This window comes from Sparus aurata, chromosome 12 (genome assembly GCF_900880675.1).
Source record: "Sparus aurata chromosome 12, fSpaAur1.1, whole genome shotgun sequence".
Taxonomy (NCBI): domain Eukaryota; kingdom Metazoa; phylum Chordata; class Actinopteri; order Spariformes; family Sparidae; genus Sparus; species Sparus aurata.
Window position 1 is genome coordinate 15,023,535 of NC_044198.1, and position 18,743 is coordinate 15,042,277.

The window sequence follows — 18,743 nt, forward strand, 5'->3', positions numbered from 1 at the left end:
ATTCAAACTCAAAAATATTTAGTTCTGCCATAATTTAGAAAATAAGCCTTCCTCAGAGGGAAACAAGGTCCCCAGAGCAACTAGAAAGGTGGCAGGGTCCGCCAAATATAAACAAAGTAGTAAAAGTAAAGTAAAAGAGTATGACATTGTGTTGTCCTTTAAAGTCAGTTTGTTTATTCTGTCATGAAAATGAAGAGATTGAAAACATGTTTCTCTTCTGATTTCAATTACTTTAAAACGAAAAACTACATACTGCACCTTTAAATGTGGGCAAAACAAGGAGGTTTGATGGCAGTGTAAAATAAGGAAAATATGACAGATCTGCAAAAGTTTTTATTGATTTAAATGTAATTCAGTATAAAGCAGCATAGATTTGAGAAGTTGATTTCAAATAAAACTAGCACATAGAAATAAAGTCCTACATATTGACAGAAACAGCAGGTTGCAGATTTACAAGCCCCGGGCTCAATCAGTGATCTCTTTAATCATAACAGTTCCAATGATTCTTAATAAGGAGCACTGTCCAAATGGAGTGTACTTAAAAAATAAGTCCATTCACAGAGGTCAACATAACATTTCAGATGCCTCATGTATCCTTCAGAACGACTGAGCAACTAGTAATTCGGTCCCTGGTTGAAGCTCAGTGGCTCCATCTACATGAAAGCACAACTGATGAATTGCACGGTGGTTAAATGTGATCTGTGGTCTCACTACGGAAAATGTTTAAAATCTAATTATAAAAAGCTTGAGAGGATATGGCAGGTAAACAGTGCCTCCTAATAAGCAGAAAACAATAAACCCGTAGCACATTATTAAAAATGAATACCTCCACAGTGTTTAAAATCAACACACACCCACTACCATTTTCCATTTTCAAGAAAACCCTGACAGCATATAATCTGATGTACAGTCACACATGTAAGAGCTGGTAAAGGAGTGTCCAGGAATTCCTTATTTCTTCATTGAAAACGTCTCAGATAAAAATGAGCATCAACAAATAGAGGTGGTCGTTGTCAAAGAGTTGTGGCTTCCTTGACCTTTTATATCTTTTTCCAAAATCCTTTTGCATGAGAAAGGAGATCTTGTAGGGTCATATGTTTCAAATAAACAAGAGACTCACTGTTTCAGTTCATTTTGAGCTAAACATGCCTTTAGAAAAGAACTGCTGAAGATGATATTGGTACATTACTTGGACCCCATGATTCTTTTATAGTTTTGACTTTTAAAGCTTAATCAGAGCAGCTTTCAGAAGATAAAACCCGGTTCTCATTTAATCGATTTCAGTTGGATTTCTTTGTTTAGAACTAAAATAAAGAAAATCAAAAACTGTGAAAAAAACAAACTTGTTGAGTGTTGCAGACAAAAAAGATATATCCCAATGGTTTGCATTTTATCGTAAAAATTAGATATCTTTAAGTTTAGGACCCACAAGCCTTTAAGCATGATTGTAAAGACAAAAACTGAATAAAACTATTTCATATTAGCGTCCTTTAAAATGGCATTTTACCATATCTCATTTATGACATAAATATAAACTTAATGCACTCCCAAACGGACAATCACTTCATCACAATATGACTGTATAAACTTGCTTGGACGACATATACATTAACTACATGCATTAAAAATCTTTGGCTTAGTGGCACAACATTTCCCTGCACACAGTTTTCCTTCATCTTAGAGTCACAAAGCTTGTGTCAGTTTTACTGCTGGCCACTGCTGTGTCTTAGAGATGATCTCAGGACGCCCTCAAGTGTTCAACATGAGCATAGACAAACTAATAGATGCAGTGTAACTTTCACAGGACTGCGTTTAAAACACACATTGATAGACCGTGCGCCTGCATATTAGTGCTAGTGACGGAGTCTAGAAAAGCAGTATAACTGCGAATCTCTGTGTTGGCAACGTAGTGACTAATGCAGGCAAAGAGGAAGACTATGAAAGGCAAAGTGCTCTAGAGATGACCTCATCAATTAAGACTTCATTTACAAATGAGGAAAAGAAAGCTGAGCACTGCTTTTAGGAGGTAAATATCAACAGTAGCTGTTCCCAACGTGTTCAGTCATATGAAGCGAACAGCTCCATACTCCCGTAAATTAAAATCTCACAGACATGAGGGCACATCGTCGCCCTCTGGTGTTGCTCCCAGGAAATTACACATTTCCATTACATTTCAAACAGTTACTTAACCATTATGTGAGACTCCCACGACTGTACTACTTCATTAAAACTGCAGTTAACAACAACCTGTTTAAATCATATGACACTGAAAATGTGTAGAGTAGTACGGCGACTGCTTGGTAGTCACAGGCATTTCTTGTGCCAGTTTTGACGTTGTGATTACTTCTACAAATGTTTGAGATTACTTTCAAATCCCAAAACTTTTCCTGGATTGTCTTGATTGTAAAACTTTTTACATAATGTCCCAGTTATGACAATACAGTTAGCTCTATATCACAGAAAGGGCTGTCGTGTCACTGACAGTTGTGACATGTGAGGCTGAAAACTGCGATGAGTGTCACTGCAGAATTTTAATGATTTATGTGTGTAAACTGTGACCCTCACCCTGCTACAGGTAAGTGTCATGCTCTGCACTGCTCAGACTCTCTTTGGACACCTTTACGGTCATGTGTTCGAGGAGAGGTGAGGGGTCACTTGATGGAAGGTAAGGATTATAAACAGTCTCCTGTGGCGGAAGGATCGTTTCCCTCTGTTTTCCCTCTTGAGTCATTCTACTTTGCTTGCCGTTGTCTGCGCTCACCCCATCTGTCTTGGGTGCCAGAGGAGACTCCACGATGATCGTAGGCCTCTGTCTCAGATCCTGTCGGCTCGGTGGATCGGCAGCCATGATGGCCTTGGCGCCGTGCATCCTGGGAGGGGACTTGCAATGCAGATCTCCGTGAGACTCCTTCCAGCGCCGCAGCTGAGCATTGTGCTCCTTCTCAATGTCTTTCTCAGACACCACTAACTCAATAACCTGAAACACAAGGGGAGAAGGAGTGTGAATCATGAGTCAGTGAGTAATATTCCAGCACATTACAGGTTAAGTCTATCACTGTTACCAGGGGAGGGCAAAGTCGAAGAAAGGGGAAGATAGCTGAGTGTGCAATAGGTGCCGGGTCAAAACAATAAAAATGGATTTTACAGACTACATCCTTGTGACAGAAGTGCAAGTGTACCTCATGCACCAGGAAACTTTCTTGAATGTACTGTGGCTGTATTGCTCGGAGCAGCTCCATCGTTTCATAGAGACCTTGACAAGCCTTCAGTTTCTCTTGAGATCCGAGCGTGCACTTCAGGAGAACCAGGCCCACTCTGAAGAGGATCTTCACTCCTGAGAACAGCATCACATCACATTTATCAAGCGTCTGCACTTTATTTGAATAGTAATTTCTTTGGAAACGTATGACTGCTGCTCCACTACATTTGAAAAACAAATATTGTGCTTTCGTCTCCAGTTCATTTCTTTGAAGGTGCATCTCACTCGTTACTTAAAGCATAGTTGGAAGTCAGCTGATTATAATATTATTTTTTTTCTAAAACGGAACAGGCCATATGCAGTTTTCATCACAGGAGTAAGTCATCCAAGCCATATTGAGATCAGGTCCTAGTTAGCTAGCCAAAATACTAGAGTTAATAACACTGACTCAAGTCCTTTCAGATGTATATGTTTAGATCTTGTAAATTAAAAGAGCATCACACACGTCAATGTGCTGACATTAAAAGAAACTGCGACTAACTTTCACTTGTATTGTAATATTTGACCAGGAGTATATGCAACCACCATATGTCTTCACTTATATTTTACAGACGGACAGAAAAAAAGTGGCTATTAGATTCATAACTCTGGTGTTGCAACATAGATTGGGTTCAACAACCTGGCAGTGAGGTGAACTATTTCATATAGATTCTCATATTCATTCAGGGTTCATGTATTAAACATTTGCCTTGTTACTTTAAGGGTGAATGTGCTCTGGTGTTTTACGAGTAAAATTAAACAGGAGGATGATAAGGTTCTGCCTGGGGGAAGATAAACACTGCCATGTACTCCCATGCTTAAATAAATATGTGATCACGTTGTCTTTTAAGCCAGCTATTGTGTATTACCTCTGGTGTACTACAGGTAAAACAAGTGGGCAATGCAGACTCATAATTTAAACAACAAAGACATCAGGATTCTAAAGAACTAAAGGATTCACTTGACGTAAACACAAGCTGTGTTTGCTTAGTGTGCACTCAGTCACACGGTCATCCGTTCAACGTGCTTTCTCATTTGTAATACAATAAATACATCAGTGCAGTATCTCACCCTCACAAAGGAACATGTCCCAGACACGCAGCACCGATGCCCACGGCAGAGTCCGTGAGAAGGCACACATGAACCACTCGGTCATGTACAGGATGGGCTCCAGCTTGTGCTTCTTCAGGTGCCGGTGGGCCACAGGAGACACCCGCCGCAGCAGAGCGTACAGGATCTCCCCATCCAGCTGGATCGCCTCCTGTGGAGATGACAAGGAACATCTGTCAGGGTGGAGAGAGACAAAGAGAGAAAGAGAGAGACAGAACAGACACCTTTCTCTTTGTTTAATCTGATTATGTCGTCCCCGTAGCCTGGTCACCACCTTGTGTTATTAGGTTGTTGGCATATCAGTGTTAAACTAGAGACACACTGGTCTGAGAAATCTACCACCAACAGCCACATATTATGTGCACTCTGTAAACTGAACTGACAATTTTTTTATGAGACCTACTTATGGTGGCCTACAGTATAAATAAACGCACAGATGCAGTCCTATAATGTGACCGAAATGCAGACTTGAAACAGTCATCTTGCTTCAATATTGAGGGTTTATTTTTTTCTTCTAATAGAGTCATTTCAGGAATACACAGCACCTATGGTTCTGATGGATAATAATTGACATGCTGAACACTGAATATATCATCCCGTAACAGTTTGTACTTAGATGTTCTCTAACTTTTCTTATGGTGTCAAAGTCTCCTTTGAAAAATGTTGCGACGGTGTGTCTGTGTGGACCCTTACCAGCCCTGTACTGTAGTACCCAGGAAGGTACTTCTCACAAATCTGGACAAGAACCCAGAATGCATCCTACGACAAAAGAAGAAAAACAAGGGTAGACATTTCATTAAAATCTCTATTAACACTGAACTACCTTGACACAGAAATCATACTCATACTGGTGAATAATATGTATCAATTACAAAGTGAATTCTTTCACACCCTTTGCCCTGTTTTTTACTCTTAACCCTATCATCAGATCAGTGAGTATAATCTATATATTAATTTCCAATAGAGAAAACATCTTTGGAAAGGTTGAATCATTAGTGTTTGCTCACCTCTGCTGGCATATGCATCAGGAGTACAGCAGCGATAGGAGCCTGAGCCTGACAATAACCCTCTTCGGGACGATGCAGAGTGTAAGCCTTTAGCACGCGGAACAGGTCCTGCTGCCTGAAGGTATGAACATACAGTATATAAACGATGCGTATTCAAAATAATGACATTCAGCCACATTGACACACTGATGGGCATCATGATAAGCCTTCAGAAGACAGTGATTACCCATGACCTCCTCTCGCTGCAAACATTTCATGGAAGGGGAACTGTCGATGGAGGTCCCTCTCAATAATATCTACCCATTTAGGATCTCCTGGCTGGTTGTCCAACTCCTAAAAAGCACAACAACATTTTGTCAGCTTTCACAAAATTATACTTGACATTTTTAGACCATTTCACACCAGGAATCACAAATATAGGACTGACCAGGAATTTGCCCTGATTTTGCTCCCTTCTCACTTTGCCCCCAGTGAGGAAGAGCCAGGCCCGGCCACGCAGGGATGGAGGGATCCCCTTCTGACAACGTTCTTTCACCTGTTATTCAACACATGCACAGTTAACTGGAGGCAAAAGGAAAAAGGAAGAACAATGTACTGAGCCACTGTGTCATAATGGATCTTCAAAGACAACATTTGACACTGTACAATGATGGAAGGAGTACAAGTTCTACAGCTCAGGTTTTTTAAAATCAATTTCAGTCTATTCGTGCTCCAAACTGCCCAGTACACATTGGAAATGCAACAACGAAAGACAGAAAGAAATGAAGTCCGATCTAATTCATACAGCAGACCTTCTTGTGTTTTTTGGCCATCCACTTGTCCCAGCTGTTGAGCATCTCCAGCCATTTTGCCTCCCGCTCCCTCAGCACCTGGATTGGGACTTCTTCAGCACTGTTGAGATAGGAGACAAATGTTGCTGATAACGTGGTCACATTATCTTCATGCAAACTGACAATGGATGCACTGTACTGCCACACTTCCCTGTACTTATGACAGAGGAATCCTGCCATCAGAGTGGGCGGGACAGTGGCCCATCTCTTCCTTGTCCACACAGGAAATCTAACCTCAGACAAAACAGTGGAACACTTGCCAACAGCAGCAGAGTACAAGGAAAACAGGAAGCTGCGGGAGAACTTTCCCCTTGCTCAGTTCCCCACGACCGCTTACACAAAACTTCCACCGTTCTCTCGATTCACTCCAGTCTGACTGAAGATCAGAGCTGTCACGTGGTTGTATACACACTTTCCTGTCCTGATCTGCCAAACAAATGCCTTCTTCTTGGCAAACAAATTTAAAAGAGCTGACTGGGCGTTACTTTTGCATACAGCATCTTAAACATCTACTGGCAGATGATGGGACCAAGATGCCTGGTTAGCTCATTTCTTCCAGTGTAACTTTTCCAAGTCGTGACTAACGTGCTGTACAATTTTCAAGGCAAGGTTCAAATTAGCATTAGACAGATAGATAGATATAGAACACAAACTGGGTTGTGATGCAGGTTCACATGACAAAACAATAAAATATAAGGGCCACAACAAAAAAGGCTCAGTCCAGCCAGAAGTTTGGGACAAAAGAACTCCTATGGTTCCTGATGATTTTAAAGGTCAGAGATTGGAGAACACTGTGTTGCTTTGCCAGCGTATTTGATAACTACCCAACAGCACTGTCCCAGACTAATAGCTGGTTTTGGGGAGGCCCAAGCTGTCATTTTCTTTAGTAAGTGGCCCAACATGAAAATTAGGCCGCCAACGTAATGTTTGTATGTAGACAAGTCTTATTACTCATGAGATATTAAAGCACATGCATTTTAGATGAGTTAGACATATATACAAATAGAGAATACATTTTTGCGTACGCTGGTACGTGATGCAGGGGTTTCTCTACCCTGATGTCACTGTAAACAAACACTGATTCAGTCTGTTGGCTTCCAAACTATTTGCGATGTCACATATCATGCTCGACCGCGCTTCTTTAAAATCTGATTTCGGGTGAGCACATAGAAAAACTGAAACTGAATGAATGTAGTGTCAAACTCTGCACTTACACAGAGGAAGATAAACAATACTGTGAGGGGAGTGGGACTTTAATGAGCCAGTTATTACCATTTAGAGTCTGGAATTTTCTACCCTTTGTTTCCGTTTCTTCCACTGTCAAAATTGAATTCAACAGCAAGAATCCATGTCTTCCTTCGTCATACAAACACATTAACTATAGACCTTATTGTGTGAGAGAGTGTGTGTAGAAGAGAGGCAGGGGTTGAGAGAACATCTTTTTTTTTTCTTTTTTTTACTCAAAACTGTGCCAGAAAAAAAGACTCCCAACTCTGAGGCAGACATCTGAAACACTCCTGCCTATTTTATCGAGCACGATGAAGTTCCACTTACTTCTCTCCGGAGTGCTGCTGTGCTCCACCTGAGAATCCGTACTTGTCCACCTCTGTCTCCCCGAGGACAACATTGCCGTTTGCCTCTGGGTCGGACCCTTTCCCATTATCTGTCAGCTTCTCCGCGGTGCCCCGCAAGTGAAGCCCATTGCCCTGCTCAGTTTTTGCCATTTAATCAACATTTATATTTAGCAGAAGCCGCCAGCCGGTCTATAATCTGTTCACATCAGTCACCCTGACGACAAATCTTGAAGGCTTAGCTAACAGCACCTCAAAGCTCTCCATGAAGACGCCCGCCGGCTAAGCTAACCAACTGTCACAGCTAGCTCCGGTTGCTAGGAAGATTTACTTCCTAGCTGCTAGCGCGCTAGTGCTACAAATAAAAAAAGGCAGTTAACGTTAAGGAATTTGTTTCATGATAAACCTGTTCACGTTGGTCGTTCGTTTAACGTTCTGGTCCCTCAAAAATAATGTCAAACTATTAACGAGCAAACACAGCTACCTCGCACCACCTGAAGCTATCATGCTAGCATCACACAACTGTCAGCTGACACGCACCTACCTACTTTAGCCTGAATCTCTGCTGTCAGCAGGAATGTAGGCTAGTTGGTGGCTACAAGGAAGAGAGGCTGTGGAGCAGATAAGTAAACAAAACATCCCTGGCATCCTGTGCCTCTCCACCGCCATCTACCGCTGACAGCCACATATTCAGGTACAGTTTCATCTCTGATATTTTACAGGTTTTAGTGCTCTAATTTAAACACACTTTTTTAGGGTTTGTGTGCTCAGATACAGCTGGTATGTTTCCTACAGCAATAGAAGCTGGAAAACTGTGGATGCAGCAGTAGTCACTCTTTAGAAAATACCTCTGTATGTTTAATCAGAATTGCTTTTATTGCCAAGTAAATTTACACATACGAGGAATTTGGTCTGTTAGTGCCAAAAAAACAAGCAATACTAGAAGTACTTTAAAGATGTAATGAAACTATAAAAAATACAGAGTGTGAATATAAGTATAAATAGAGTGTGACCGATTTTAAACTAGGTGAGGACTGTCCAGATTTATCCAGTACTGCAATAAGTTTGACCTAGATTGCACAAGGTCGCAGTAGATACTGATATTGCAATGTGCAAAATGAGAAACTTATTAACTGTAACTGAAACTTATATTAATGTAATGTCATGTAATAATCTGTGGTCCCCAGTGTTGGAGGAAGTACTCATATCCTTGAACTAGTTATTTAAAGTAGTGAATGTAAAAATACTGTCCTGCGTTCATAATTATACTTTAAATTCAGCAAAACATGCTAAAAGATTTCAAAGTAAGAGCACACATACTGCAGAGTGGCCCTTCCCCATCAGAGTAATATTATAACCTTACTGGATAATTATGGGATATAATTGCATTATACACTCCGTGGTAGTTTAATGCGCGTTATCTTCATTAGTCACATTTGTAAAATCATAAACTGTAAAAAGTACATTTATATGTGATAAATACATGTAATAGACTAAGAAGTACAGTGTTTTCTTTTGGAAACACAGTATAGTGGTGTAGAAGTATGAAACAGCAAAAAATGCTTAAGTCAATTTAAAAATTGTGCTCGGGTAAGTGCACTTTGCTGCCTAACACCACTCATTCTTATGGATTTTCTTATACTCTGTTACATATGTAGACATATATGGAAACACCTGGAATGTTTGTTTACATAAATTTGTCAGTGTTTTTGTATAGTGGATCTTTAAACATGGTCTTCACACTTTGTCAATAATACAGGTTTTCATAATTTCTTTTAAATGTAGCTGCTGCATTACCATATTTAACCCGCTTTGATATTTGCGGCAGTTGAGGATCATATCAAATAAAAGTATTCAGAAACATTTGGTGAATGTGTACCATCATTATAGGAAGTTTATCAACTCATCTCATATTAAAAATTTCTCAATTCACAATGTGTGTCATCTGTGTACAGTACACCGGTTTCTGACAATGAAAAAAAGAACTGCATCCGGAACAATCTCAGGCAAATTTAGTATAAATACTAGATTCTTTATTTAAATATTGTACATATTTTAAAACATATTTACATAAATTAGACCTGCATTGTTACACTGTAGACATTGATGCATCTTTCATACGCACAAACACCGCTTGCTGAAAAGAGGACAATCGTACCGTACAGATTGCAGAAGCACCTTTGAGAACGACTTTACAGGAGAGACAGACGGGCACACTTCATTTACGTCAAACACCGGGCGGCATGACCAAGACGAGACAAGCTTGCAATGACAGGAAAGGCCTCTTGATCACAGGTCTAACTATTTGTTAAGGCTGAAACTGTGCTCACCCTCATACTTAAAGTTCACAGCACCATTACCTATCTCACCACCCCATCCCTCTGCATCTTTTTGTGAAATAAATCTCTGAAGTAAATACAAGTTCAGAACCTTTATACAACATATTTAAACCATTTCTAACAACTGTGTGAAAATAACTTTGTAAAGTGGCTGAGAAAGAAACCATGCAAAGTAGAACGGCGTGAACAGTAAGACAGATAGTATTCAAATAATTGTCTCCATTATGTGTATGAGGACACACCATTAAATCTTTACAGCAGGGCATATAGAGCAGTGCCCCGATCATGTGTTTATATATGGCTTCCCTTCTTTGGTTTCATAAACCTGTCTAAGACTTACAACCAGTCACATACAACTTAAACCAAGACTTTGTTCTGAGAAAAACAACTGTAGGCATAGAAAAGACATTTTACTGTCCCTCTGAACGTTTCTACCCACCCGTCACAGCCATCACACAAGATTCAGAGCACAAGGAATTTACAGTATTGCTGTCTGATGTTTGTAACAACAGATCTTAACTACATACACAAAGAAAATGTGTCTTTGGTGCACCTGCTCTTAAACTGTAAAGACATTGTCCAAACCACTTGGGTGAACTGTTAGATTAAAAAAAGGGACAGACTATCATGAGCAGTACAGTATTATCATTGTCTTTGATTAATGTCGTTTGTTGCAGCACACACACACATTTACACACGCACACTCATTACAATCATGGTGACCATGTTCATATAAATCAAGTCATATACACAGACATCTTAATTAAAAACAAGAAGCAGCAAACACAAGTAAAAAGGGAGAGAAGGAACTGAGAAGTAAAAAACAAAGTTCTCACACACACCTGATTCTTGTTAAGATAGCTGGATCTCTTCTGTCATCCATCACACGTATTTCATTTCAGCAGACACTTCAAACTCTTACTTTGAAAACTAAATAACATTAAAAAAATACATCTTTTCCTTTTGAATTCATGCCTGACCTATCATTGCAACAGGAAGCATTCCCAGATGCTAGCTTTAGCTTTGTGAGATAACAAATATAAACATTCAAATATACCGCACACTCTTCTCACAATAAGCACACGCGTGCACGCACACACACACACTTTTAACATCCTTTCCTACCACACAACAGCCATACCGATCAATCTCAGCACATATCTTCTTGTTCATTTCAGCAAATGTGGAAGTGTGGGATTGATAAAGCTCACTTCAAGATTAATGCTGCGTTCACATGCATTTAGGTAGGCAGTAAACGGCAGACGGACAACACATTGTGGATGGCATGTGGAATAAATATACTTGGGCCAATATTGAATTTAACATCACCATATTTGCCACCATATCCAATAGTTCTCAACGAACAGCTGTTACGTCATCTCCGAACTTATATTTTGAGAAGAATATGCATGCAGAACTGTCGTGGCAGTGGAGGCAGCACATCCTGATATTTGGGAGGCAACTAAAGCGCAATTGGCCTGATGTAGCGCCATGTATGCAGCACTTAAACACACTTGGTTTCTGAGCCAAGGGATTTTAATGAGGCTACATGTCATCTTTGAAGGTGTGCAACAGTAACAGTGCAACACCACAAATTTACGGTCTCATCTCAGAGTCCATCGCCAATCCGCCAGTCCGACTGATAATAATACGGTCTACACAATGTTTGGGCTTGAATACCGTGATATCAAATTCTGAATATTTGTAAAGACTAATTGTGTTGTATTGTTTAGAGAGAATAGAATACAATTTATTAAAGAAAACTATTTTGTGTCTTATTTTATGTGATTTCTCTAGTAATAGTTTCTCCTTGTCCAGATCACAAATGCATTCCCCTTGTGTGAGGACGCATAGTTAAAATTATTCTCAGTTAGCCTCACCGTATTTTACCATCCAGCACTCATCCACTAAAATGATATCCGGTTTGCTGTCTACTGTCTGCCTGAATACACCTGAATGCAGCCCAACATCAACATAGGAAAATATATTTATGAATGCATGTGTACATCTAGTAACGGAATTTACTTTAACGACCAAAGCAGAGACAATTGAAAGGCCAGAACGTAGCCCCGAAAACACAAAAATATTTACAACTTATCAGGATGTGCGCCCCCGGCCGAGTTACGAAACCTGATCAACCTTCACATGTAAGCTCTAAATCTAAGTGTTGTTACGGTTTCCTTTTAGAGGTTTCTTTGATCTGAGCATTTACTAGTACGCTCCTCCATCATTCACATTCCCAAACCCAAGACACTAAAACCCTTGAATCTCACTTTTAACAACACCCATCCTATCCCAACATCAGCTTCGCCAGTCCATCTATATGCTTCAAACACATTTACAACATGGAACAGATTAACAACTGGGACAACAGACAGCTAGATTCAATAGTCAACTCCAGAACTACACTCTAATGAATCCAAAACCATGGCTTACTCCTCTTTTAATATTACTTTTTATCTATATGAGGACTACCAGGTCTTAAGGCCCTCAGTCAACGCAAACTGTCCTGCACTGCCTCTTAGACACATCCACTCACAAGTGTTGATGCCACGCAATGACACGTTAGAGACTGAAATGCATCCCCCCTCAGCCCGTTGTACTCATCTCCTCCTGCATCATGATCAACATGAAAATGTCCTAGCTGCCTGCTTACCCCTCGACCGTTCAAGCACCAAAACAAAACAAGAGGAAGAAAACAAAAAAAATGTACACGGGTAGACGTCAGCCCCGCAGTGAGGAGTGTGCATTGTGTTGGTGGGCCTCCCCTGTCAGCCCACAGGATGCAGTGCATTTTTTGGGAGGGCTGCAGGTGGAAGACTCAGGCTGACGGGAGGGAAGGACCAGCCCCAGAGAAGCACACACACACTGTCGCACACACTTTTAGTCTGTATATTCAGCCACAATGGATAGCAGCACCGTGATATCGTCTGGCTTCCCTCCTGCAGGACAAAAAAAAAAGAAAATAAAGACGAGTGTGAGGAACCGTGCAAATACTTATAACCAGATTTGACCCCCACAAGGCTGCAAGGATATTTGGGGGGGGACAGGTGTGAATATAGCCAAAGATGGCCCTCAACTTGCTCAAGGGTTTTCAAAAGTCCATGGTTCTTTTATTTTCTGTGAACAGGATGTTTCCCGCTGACAAATGGTGTTTTTAAAATGGGAAAAGACAGCATCTGAAGCACTGTATATTTACCTCTTACATTCAGGCCATTGTCACAAGCAAACTGTGCAAAGGGAGACATGTAGTTCGGGTCGTAGGCAAGGTCGTGAGCTTGCTTTGCAATGCTCTGTGCAGTCTGCAGAATGCTATCATAGTTGGTAGTCTGAAATGAGTAAAAATAAAAAGCATTAAATGAGTAAGAAGCAGTTATTCCGCAAACATTTTAATTAAAATGACTAGATACAGCATTTGTGAAAGCATAAATAAGCTGCCACCTTGAGTTTTTTAAGCTCCTGAAGAATCATGTAGTCTGGCATGTTGTCAAAGAGGCCGTCGCTTGCGGTCAGGATGATGTCACCGAGCTGCACGTCGAAAGAGGAGCTGTCAGCTGCTTCAGGGCTAGAGGCAACAGGAGGGGTGCAGCAAGATCAGTCAAAAGTGAAACAGGAGTACGCGGCACTTTAGCCGCTGTAAACAGTTTCCAATATGGAATTAAGCAGGTCAGAAGACACTCTGCCAAATCTCGAGGGTGAGGGTGGATGCGGCGTGGGCGTTTAATCTGACAGCTGACTCGGAAGCAGCCTGCGCTGTGTGTCCTTGCCAGACGCAGAGAGGTCCTGTTGCTTTCTGACACCACAGCCAAGACTCAAGTTATTTTCTGGGAGCCTTTAAATTTATGTTTGTGCTTCATCTTGAGGATTTTATATCAAGGTGATGCAACACAGAGCCATAAATGTACCTATAAAAGGAATGCTTACTATTGATTGAATAACTAAATCTTTAAAATGTTCTCGCCTGAAGAAGCGGATTAAACCAGTTGTAAAAAAAAAAAAAAAAAAACACCTCAAGGCTGCTCCAAGTGGATTACAAAAGGTTTATCCCTCATTAATCAGGCTGCCATTGTCAAAATCAAATTGTGACACTTCTCTGGGTTGCCTGACAAGCCTATGCATACTTCTGTATTGTTTGACTGCGCTTGAAATATTTTATAATCGCAGTGATTCTGGAAATTTCCAGACTTTTTTTCTTAATAAGCATGTGCATGTTTTTTAGATTGTAATAATAAAGATCATGTGTTCACCTTCAAAAGGTTTGAAATGTAACCGAAAACAACAACTATAAACAGGATACAAGATGATTTTCCATGTGGGCGACATTTAAAAAAAATGGTGACATATTTATTGCAGTGTCGTCAAAAGGTCTAGTTTATCCTGCAAACACCGTTTAAATGTTCTTACTGCAACTGGGTTTACTGCCCAAAGGAGAGGATAAAAAATGCTTTAAGAGATCCAGTTCAACTCAGTTGTCACAACACTTGTTTGAAAGCAAAAATCAAAGTAAACTTATTTCCACAAAAATGATTTCACTTTGACCTTTCTCTTATTCACTTAATACTGACCTGTCACTGAGCACCACCCCTTCAGCTCCTGGAGGAGCGATGGACAGCTGGAAGGGCGTGTTAAAATAGTGCTGTTGTTCGTCTGACCGATGAACCACCTCTCCTCCCCGAACCACCAGGAAGCCCGAGTCACCAAGGTTACACGTGTGTAGCTGGTGACTCCGTCGATCCAGAACCACGATACAGGCTGTGCTGCTCCCTATAAAAACAGAAGTGTGCAGACAACAAAAATGTTATGGGCATATACACAGAGAGGTGAAATTTGATAAGTGATCTTCCAGTTTGGACAGGTAAGAACAAAAAAGGGACACAGGCTAAATTAATGGCTCCCTTCCCTTTCAAGACAGGTACAATGCTGAATGAATTTCATGCTTCCATACTGGGTTGGTGAGATTAATGACGCAACTTGCAAGTGGTCTCGCACCAAAAAAAGAAGGAAAACAAACCCAGGGGTCATGGACTACTTCTCCCAGTGACTACAGCTTTGTGCGCCAACAGTCTAAGCAACCTTGAGCAGCGAAGGTCAACCTCAGGACTGGTCACAGCTTCCCAAAATAAAATTAGGCCATTTACCAAACAACGTGATGGGGTGGTGGCCAACATTGAGCGTCTGCGCTGGTTGTAGGTCAGGGATACTGACTCTCAGAAGAAATGTGACCTTGGTCACATGTTTTGATGCGAGTACGCTTTTAAAAACTGTTCAGCCCTTCTGCAGTGTCAGTTACAGATGGATTCTTGACCTTTTGGAGCTCTGGTATGAGGCAAAATGTTCAGCCTACATGTAAAGCCCCACAAGGTCACTGAGTTTAAACTATTATGTGTCGGCATCATGAAATACAGTCTGATTATGTTAGTTAGTTACCTCAGACAGTGATTACATTACTCACTCAAAAGCCCCCATACAAAATAAAATACTGGGTGAAGCTGAAATTCTGCATCTTATTTGCATATTTCATGCACCTTTTGCCAGGTTAGAAAAATATCTGACATGAAATTTTAAATGAAGGTTAGTTATAATAATATTAGAATCCTTGCTAAGCAAGGCCACTACTCATAGTGTGACTCATCCTGCAGCTATGTTATTTATTTAGAGAATGGTTGTTCACATGGGAAGCATGACTCACTCTACCTCTGACTGTGTGTGTGCCACAATATATGGTATCTGTGCGATGCTGTCCCCATGTGTACTCACCTAGCAAGGGAACTTTGTTCTGTAGAAGCTCATAATAGCCAGTGGTCAGGATCCCCACTGGATTACTGGGAGTGAAGCGCCCCTCCTTCACCAGTCGCTCACAGGTTCTCATTAACGTAGCGGAGAACTGGGATGGGTCGACGCCATAGTCACGCCAACCACCTACACCATCTGCAACACCTGATGGAGAAAGGGGGAATAACATTTTTGTTTAGATGTTGTATGGTTTTCACCCACCTGCAAATCAATGCTCACATTGTCATATGTTGGGGTGAAGCGTATCGAGGCACTGAAGAGCGCAAATTGTATGCGGATTCAGAGAACAAAAACAACGATAAAGACCAATAATTTGTCAATTAATCTAGACAATAACTGGAAGTTTTATCAACAATTTAAAATAATTTAATTGTACGGAGACACTGATGTGAGGCACCAAACCCCAGACTCTTAGATTATGAGGTAATGCATTAAAGCTTTATTCACTTATTGTTCAGTCAAATTCATTCTCAGACTTCATGGTTTCACCTCAGGTGCCTGAGAAATGCTCACCACAAGGAAACAACCTGCATGATTAAATTATTAATCATCACTGTTTCTGCCATCCATTGGAACACTTGCTGTCCAACTATCTGTTTCTGTTTGGTTTTCAGTTACATCAGCCCAGCTGGTCCCAAACCACATGCATCACAGCTGTTGTGGTGGACAATGGAGCTAGGGAGAAATAAATTGGATCAATCTATTTCAGATTTGACCAGGGTGGCTTTTAATGGATGTCTGATAAGTGGATAATATGAAGAGCGGAAGGCTGCAAGATTAAACAGTCCCCTAAATGAAACGCAGTTATGGATCATCCAACATCCAAGACACAAATACTTACTTGAAAAAAAGATATTAATGTAAGCTGACTCTGACAAATAATGTTTATAATCCTATACCATTTATCTTGGAAGCACACTAATAGTATTTCAATCTATTGTTTCAAGCCCATGTGCATCTCACTGTTAGTGAGCAAATTGCTCCCGTACTTTACTGTTCATTTAGGTTATGCCTATTTCAAAACATACAGAACCAAAGTTGGGTATGGTGTATTAAACATCTATACTGAAAAGCCCTGTTTTCATGTTTTATCTCCAGCCTTAATTTCCCTTTGTGCCTCCTGTGGAAGGTCCCTCAAATGTGAGACCAAAATAACAGAAAAGACCCCCGGAGATACGTCATATTTCCACCATAAATGTAATTTATTACAGACCATTGTTTGATACCTGATAAAAAGGGGGGAAACACGCTTTGTAGGTATTGACCAAGCCATTTGGTTGGTAAAATAGCCTATTTGCCTGTGCTGACAATCCTGTCAGCTGGGCGATGAGGACAAAGCAATTGCACTAGGCTAAGCTAGCAGGCTAGCTTGACGCTATTAGCAACATGGCTGCCTCCATGCTCAACCATTCTGACCTTTGCAAAACATTGTTATATTAAGTATGAGGCGTTATAACAGGGTCTTTTTCGGCAATTTCCAACTTTAACGAGTCTCATTTACATCTCCTTATTTTATATGTAATATTTATTATGTTTCCGACGTGTATTCTTCGGTTAGAGTTCATCTAGGTGAAAGGTCATTCGGTGTTTCACCTCAAAACTACCCGCTAGCGGCACATAATCGCAGTTTATGCGTAGAATAACAACACTGCAGCTGCACTTTTTGCACTGATCTCTTGTAAACATTTACCCGGCTTTAAGTAGACTTAAGATAAATATCTATTGTGAGGGGAGAAAAGTTATTTATCTATCTGCTGTTGGAGGAGGGGGAGGAGGGGAAGGAGGGGGGGCTGTTGTGTTTTCATCCGAGGGGTCGCTGCACGTGCAGGCTAGCTAAGTGAAGGTCACCTGAGCACAGAGGCTGTCCAGTGTCCACCTGCACGACATAAACACTGATTTCTGTGCCTGAGAGCTTACCTAAAACGTCGGCAGTCCTGTGCCGCGCAATAAAGCAGGCGTCATCTCCGTAGCACATCCCTTTCTTAAGGATCCCCTTACGAAAGTCTTTACCGAAGCCATAGCTGGCGCTTATCAGGCTGTAGTCCCGACCGTCAGTCTGAGAGAGTCCGCCCAGGACAGCCCTGGCTACCAGTCTGCCATAAGACAGTACGGATAACATCCCCCAGCAAGGAACAACTCCGTCTTGTTTAGAGCACACACACACGCTGGATGTCCCCCCCCCCTCCCTCTGTCTCTCTACCCGTCCCGGCCGCCTGTCTGTCAGGCTACTTCTTCGGAACAAGCCCCGGCTGTCTGTCTTTATCCGTCCATTCGGTCCTGACCGGCCTGCTTCGTGAGAGTAACGTGGCCCCAGCAGCGGTTGCTAACTCGCATAAATACGCCACCGTCTGTCGAGACCGATTGAGGTCCAGTTTATGTCTCAGGTGTGTATTTCATGGATGCAGTTCCTCCGCTGGGCTCTCTCCTCCCCGACATGTTTCCACTGTGTTACCGGACCGAATGCTGCGAGTACATACGGGTATCTGACGGCCGTTTACAATCTTGACGTCAGGGCTCACATGTGTCATCCAATGAGAGAGCAGCCCGCAGCCCCATTACATGAGCAGTTCACAGAGCCGCTAATAGAGAGCTCGCGGTGCCTCTGAACTGCGCAGACTTCGGAGGTGCACTTGTTCTGAGTGACTGGATATCATGGTTGCCCGTTGGGCGGAACCAGCGTTAGCACAATTTCACCCACTTACATTATGATAATGTTAATAATATCGTCATTTGATAATTCAATATCTTGAGCTACTAAAACTCGCAAGTCAAATTATGTGTCTTTTTGTTCCAATTAAAGGTACCTGTTGTGTTGTGTGATAAAATTTGCCCAAGCTAGGTTAAGCTAGCTCCGT

The 18,743-nt window shown here is 41.3% G+C and overlaps 2 protein-coding genes across 2 annotated transcripts; both read right to left on the reverse strand.

Moving 5' to 3' along the window:
• Positions 1–315: 315 nt before the first annotated feature.
• LOC115593018 (TBC1 domain family member 10A-like) lies at positions 316–7,909 on the reverse strand. Its single transcript, XM_030436333.1, has 9 exons — positions 7,740–7,909; positions 6,147–6,246; positions 5,783–5,890; positions 5,582–5,688; positions 5,356–5,470; positions 5,042–5,107; positions 4,310–4,499; positions 3,180–3,334; positions 316–2,977 (listed from the first exon to the last, which is right to left on the reverse strand). Exons 1-9 carry the CDS (start codon positions 7,907–7,909, stop codon positions 2,570–2,572), a joined length of 1,419 nt encoding a protein of 472 aa, XP_030292193.1. The 3' UTR covers positions 316–2,569.
• A 1,849-nt stretch (positions 7,910–9,758) lies between these two features.
• On the reverse strand, positions 9,759–18,403 carry LOC115593019 (protein phosphatase PTC7 homolog). The gene is made up of 6 exons (XM_030436334.1): positions 17,806–18,403; positions 15,853–16,032; positions 14,661–14,859; positions 13,537–13,660; positions 13,295–13,424; positions 9,759–13,037 (listed from the first exon to the last, which is right to left on the reverse strand). Exons 1-6 carry the CDS (start codon positions 18,005–18,007, stop codon positions 12,979–12,981), a joined length of 894 nt encoding a protein of 297 aa, XP_030292194.1. The 5' UTR covers positions 18,008–18,403; the 3' UTR covers positions 9,759–12,978.
• Between the last annotated feature and the right edge of the window lie 340 nt (positions 18,404–18,743).

Bases quoted from the DNA above. Each gene is read 5' to 3' on its own strand.
- LOC115593018 (XM_030436333.1), bottom strand. From the start codon at position 7,909: ATGGCAAAAACTGAGCAGGGCAATGGGCTTCACTTGCGGGGCACCGCG. The intron at 5,891-6,146 runs GTCTGCTGTATG...GTTGAATAACAG, and splicing joins TGGCCAAAAAACACAAGAAG to GTGAAAGAACGTTGTCAGAA. The intron at 5,108-5,355 runs GTGAGCAAACAC...CTTTTGTCGTAG, and splicing joins TGATGCATATGCCAGCAGAG to GATGCATTCTGGGTTCTTGT.
- LOC115593019 (XM_030436334.1), bottom strand. From the start codon at position 18,007: ATGTTATCCGTACTGTCTTATGGCAGACTGGTAGCCAGGGCTGTCCTG. The intron at 13,661-14,660 runs GTCAGTATTAAG...TGTTGCCTCTAG, and splicing joins GGGGTGGTGCTCAGTGACAG to CCCTGAAGCAGCTGACAGCT. The intron at 13,038-13,294 runs GTAAATATACAG...TTTGTCCTGCAG, and splicing joins CAATGGCCTGAATGTAAGAG to GAGGGAAGCCAGACGATATC.